The sequence below is a fragment of the Colobus angolensis genome, unplaced genomic scaffold (assembly GCF_000951035.1).
Source record: "Colobus angolensis palliatus isolate OR3802 unplaced genomic scaffold, Cang.pa_1.0 Scaffold47, whole genome shotgun sequence".
NCBI classification, from domain to species: Eukaryota; Metazoa; Chordata; class Mammalia; order Primates; family Cercopithecidae; genus Colobus; species Colobus angolensis.
In genome coordinates, this window is record NW_012118154.1 from 4,206,261 (window position 1) to 4,211,406 (window position 5,146).

A 5,146-nucleotide genomic window follows, 5' to 3' on the forward strand; every position below is an offset into this window, starting at 1 on the left:
GAGGCAGGAGAATGGCGTAAACCCAGGAGGCGGAGCTTGCAGTGAGCTGAGATCCAGCCACTGCACTCCAGCCTGGGCGACAGGGCGAGACTCCGTCTCAAAAAAAAAAGAAAGAGTAGTTTTGTTTGTTTGTTTGTTTTGAGACGGTGTCTCACTCTGTCACCTAGGCTGGAGGGCAGTGGCCCAATCTCAGCTCACTGCAACCTCCGCCTCTCAGGCTCAAGCGATCCTCCCACCGCAGTCTCCCGAGTAGCTGGAACCACAGGCGTGGTCCGCCCGGCTAATTTTTTGTATCTTTTGGTAGAGTGAGGATTTTGCCATATTGCCAGGGCTGGTCTCAAACTCCTGAGCTCTAGCGATTCGCCTGTCTCAGCCTCCCAAAGTGTTGGGATTACAGGTGTGAGCCACCGCACCTGACCCTAAGCGTGTGTTGTTCATGTCATCCAGGTCTCAACTCCAGTGTCACCTCCTCAGAGTCCCTCCCTGACCACTGTCCCTTATGTTTCTCCACCCTCCGCCCTCCATCGTGCTACCCTGACACCTGATTGTATCTCCAACTGCACTTGCCAGCGCCCAAAAGTATCTTTATCTGTTTATTGATGCGTTTATTTTCTGTCTCTCCAGCACCCATAAACCGCATAAACTGCGAAAGAAGGGGTTGTGCCTGGGGAGCTCACAGCTGCTCCCTCAAAATCTAGAACAGTGTCTAGGCAGACAAGAGCCATGAAGCAAAGTGATCCTAAGATGTCAACGCTGGAAGGGGCTTTTCAGGTCTTCTCGTCCCACTCATGTATCTGACAGGTTGGGACCACTGAGGCAGCTGGGAAAGGTCAGCTGGGGAAGGAGGCTGGTGTGCCTCCCATTGTGCCAGCTGACCTTTTAGACTGACCATAAAACAGTGGAGGGCAGAGTGCAAGCTACGGGGAGCTCCTGACCTCACAGGGCTCCAGAAGCTTGATGGGACCCTCCTCCCCATGTTCTGTCCCCAGAGTCAGGGCAGGACATCCTAAGTATACCAGGTGTGTCTGCCCAATAAATCTTTTTCCAAGCTGCCTTTCTGGGAAACCAGATTCCAATGATCCGCCCTGGTCCCTCCCTCTCCGGCTCGGGGGCATTTTTCAGGATAGGCATGCCTTCTAATGCTGCCTTTGTGGAGGCCCAAGGGGTGTTCATCCTCTTGGGGGACAGGGTGCCTGAGCATGCCCAGGCCCTTTTCCCTGCTGCTTCCAACCCCAGGGTCAAAGGGGCCTGCGCTGCGCACCCAACGATAATGCTGGCAGCTGTCACTTACTGAGGAGCTATCATATCTCAGTCATTAAATCAGAGCCTTTGTGTACATGATTTTAAAATATGAAACAGGCCGGGCACGGTGGCTCACGCCTGTAATCCCAGCACTTTGGGAGGCCGAGGTGGGAGGATCACCTGAGGTCGGGAGTTCAAGACCAGCCTGACCAACATGGAGAAACCCCATCTCTACTAAAAATACAAAATTAGCCAGGGTGGTGATGCATGCCTGTAATCCCAGCTACTTGGGAGGCTGAGTCAGGAGAATCACTTGAACCCGGGAGGCGGAGGTTACGGTGAGCAGAGATCGCGCCACTGCACTGCAGCCTGAGCAAAAAGAGCGAAACTCCATCTCAAAAAAATAATAAATAAATAAATAAGTAAAATATGAAACAAATACATAGCTCTATTTAAAATGCTTGGCAGTCGGGCACAAGGTCAAAGGCACCTGCAGTGCGCACCCAGCCTCAGCCTTACCCTCACCCCTGGTGGCCTCAAGGGGGCGTCCCTGAGTATTTCTTAGTCCTTTGGTTTGTTCTACGGTGAACAAAACTGGTGATTTGGGGTAAGTCCTTAGGTTGCAATCTGCATGTGAGATATCCCCAAACACACCTCTTTATGCACAACGGTATGAGGATCCTCTTCTCCCAGGATCACAGATGCAGCAAGTGAAAATCCAACAGCCAAAGACAGCCTTCCCCACCACACACACACACACACACACACACACACACACACACACACACACACACACACACACACACACACACATACAGAGGAGCAAAGGGAGAAGGGATTTGGTTGAACACAGAGATTCTTGGGCTGGGATGTGATGAGACAGTTGGCCGCCCCAAAATTTCAATATGCCCGGGCTTTGGGATGGCAATTTAGTTAGGGAGGAAATGTGGTTAGGTGTGGGGCTCTTTGTGGAGCTGCGGTTGTACTGCAAGCACATGTTGTGTTTTTTTCTTTTTTCTTTTTTTTGAGATGGAGTCTCACTCTGTCACCAGGCTGGAGTGCAGTGGCACGATCTCGGCTCACTGCAACCTTCTCTTCCCAGGTTCAAGTGATTCTCCTGCCTCAGTGTCCAGAGTAGCTGGAACTACAGGTACACACCACCACACCCAGCTAATTTTTGTATTTTTAGTAGAAACGGGGTTTCACCATGTTGGCCAGCACGGTCTTACTCTCTTGACCTTGTGATCCGCCCACCTCAGCCTCCCAAAGTGCTGGGATTCCAGGCGTGAGCCACCGTGCCTGGCCATATATGTTGTTTTCTTAGATGGTGGCAGCCCCAGCCAAGGCAGCCTGTGGATCGCCACTGACTCCAGGAACAAACACTGACCATGGTCTACACTGGGGTTGGGACGCACTGCAGCCCGCAAGGCCCCCAGCCACATGAAGCTCTGGGTGGGTCGCTGGTTATGCTGACGCTAAAACCATCTGATCCCGCTACCGCTGGCACCACAGGGATGGGGTAGCAGTTACCCTGTCATTGTCCAAAGACACTGTGATCCCACCAGAGAGAGGCCATGACCAGGGTTGGGTCAGGCACAGAATTCGACTCAGGTGGCAGAGGAAGGAAGGAAGGTGGGCTGGATCTGAGGTCTGGGGAAGCAGAAAACCAGGGTGTTGGGCAGCCGTGGATTGAGAAGACCAGGAAGACTGACTTGAGGGCTGCACAGATCTTTATGTTTAAGGGCTGTGGGGCTGGAAGGGAGAAAATCAGACTCCCCAGATTACCAGTCATGTGGCCAGAATCAACTAGACTATACCACGGTAACAACCCCCAAATTCCAGTGGCTTCACCCGACAAGTTTATTTCTCGCTCAGTCCAAGTCTGGCTCAGTCAGTGGGGGCCTCTTCTACAGTCCCTTGGACACACAAGCAAGTGCCATCTCAACATGTGCTTCCGGAAGGGAGAGGCAAAGAGAAGGAAATCAGGGGTCTCCATGCTGGCCTGGAGACGACCTGCATCCCTTCTGCTCCCAACTCAACCAAAACTCATCCTGTGACTCCACCCACAAGAAGGCCAGAGGCTGAGCCTTCCGTGTGTCCAGGAGGAGAACTGGATTTTGGTGGCAACGCTAACAATTAACCAGACTCTGAGGCCTCACAAAATACTTACTATTCCACTTCTCAGTCCCCTGAATCCAGACATTCCTTCACCTCCTGATGACGCACTCTGGGAAGTGAGGACAGGAATATAGGGCTTGGCTGGATGGTGAGCTGAGCCGGGACACTTCTGTCTCCAGAATAGATGATCCATGGATTCCTGTCTCCAGAACACAAGATCCACGGATCCACTGCTGCCCTCCCGCTACAATCCCCTGGTACCCACACCCTCACCCACCCCTACACACACACATCAAAGCAGCAAAACAAAATGAGAGTCAAATATTTTGGTTTTTATTGAACTCACTGGGCTCAAGGACAAAAAGAAAAAAATGGGACGAAGGGGGAGTAGGGTGAAAGCTTGAGAGAAAGAGAGATCCCGCAAACACCCCAGGCCTGGGAACGTGTCCCTGAGAACAGCAGTTAGGGGTCCAGGCAACTGTGCTCTGATTCTTCCCCTCCCCTTAAAGGTGCTAGGGACAAAGGGGGCCACATGTCAGACCTAGGCACACAGTTCTTTCTGTGCCTAGTTTCCAGGCCTTTCCAGAGAAGGAAGCTGGGCTGGCTGGCTCTAGGCTTGGAGGAAAGAGAAAGTAGAAAGGCATGGTAGGAGAAGGAGTTTGGGGATGGGGAAGGATGAGGGAGAAAAGCTCAGAAACCCAAGTTGGGCATTCCAAGAGACTGGAACGAGAGGCTGCCCCAAGTAGGGCAAGAAGTGAAGCGGTTCCTTCCTTTTGGAGGCGCTATTGTGCATTGGACTTTGGTCAGCGGCTTTTAACCCTGGACGCTGCTGTACTGGTCTCTCACAGCTCAGGGCCCAGTTTGTATGATGTCAGAGCCATCTTGGCTGCAAAGGTCCCCATGTGCAGAAGAGAAGATTCAGGCGAACTGAGAACAGGGAGGATGGAAGGGTCTGGAGGACCCTGAGGAGCTGGTCCTCCTCATGCTTGGAACTTTCTTTCTTCTTGGGTGGTATTTGGGGGTGGTTAGATGGAGACACTGTTCTCGATGAGGGGAGGGTCCAGGTAGGTGTAGGGCAGTGCCAGACCCTGGTTCCGCTCCTGGATGTCCCTCGAGATCTGGGCTAGGCGGCTCTGGAAGGCAGCGATGCTCTGCCTCGGGGCCTCCTCTGTGAAGTGCTCATCTGGGTAGGTGCCCAGGGGCCTCTGGGAGGAAATCAGGTAAGAGGTCAGGATGACATTCAGGATGGGATGGAGAATAACAAAGGACCACATGTAACAGCAAATCCAGTCAAGGTGGCTTCTAGTGGCACAACCCAGTTGCAGCCATTGTAAACACTTGCCCCAGACTGCCACCCCATGCATCCTGACACCAGGCCCTCCAGCACCCAAACCCCAGAGTAGGGAACAGAAAGTGATGTGGGAACCAGCCAACCCAAATTCAGTGCTGCGTCTGCCTGTTACTTTGACTCTTTGAGACTCAGTTCCTGCATCTGAAAATGGATGGGTTGAACTAGAAAAAAAAAGTTCTGAGGCAGGGTTTCACTCTGTTGCCCAGGCTGGAGTACAGTGATGTGATCCTAGCCCACTGCAGCCTCAAACTCCTGGGCTCAAGTGATCCTCCCACCTTGGCCTCCCAAAGCACTAGAATTCCAGGTGTGAGCCACGGCGCCTGGCCTAGAAAACCTTGAAAAGCCGGGCGCGGTGGCTCAAGCCTGTAATCCCAGCACTTTGGGAGGCCGAGGCGGGTGGATCACGAGGTCAGGAGATCAAGACCATCCTGGCTA

General features: G+C 52.8%; 1 protein-coding gene across 1 annotated transcript in view; it reads right to left on the minus strand.

Annotated features, from left to right (window-relative positions):
- Window positions 1-3,671: 3,671 nt before the first annotated feature.
- ALOXE3 (arachidonate lipoxygenase 3) overlaps window positions 3,672-5,146 on the minus strand; it is a 25,302-nt gene continuing 23,827 nt past the window's right edge. Inside the window, 1 exon segment of the mRNA XM_011958583.1 lies at window positions 3,672-4,565. Coding sequence (XP_011813973.1) covers window positions 4,386-4,565 — 180 coding nt within the window. The 3' untranslated portion in view covers window positions 3,672-4,385.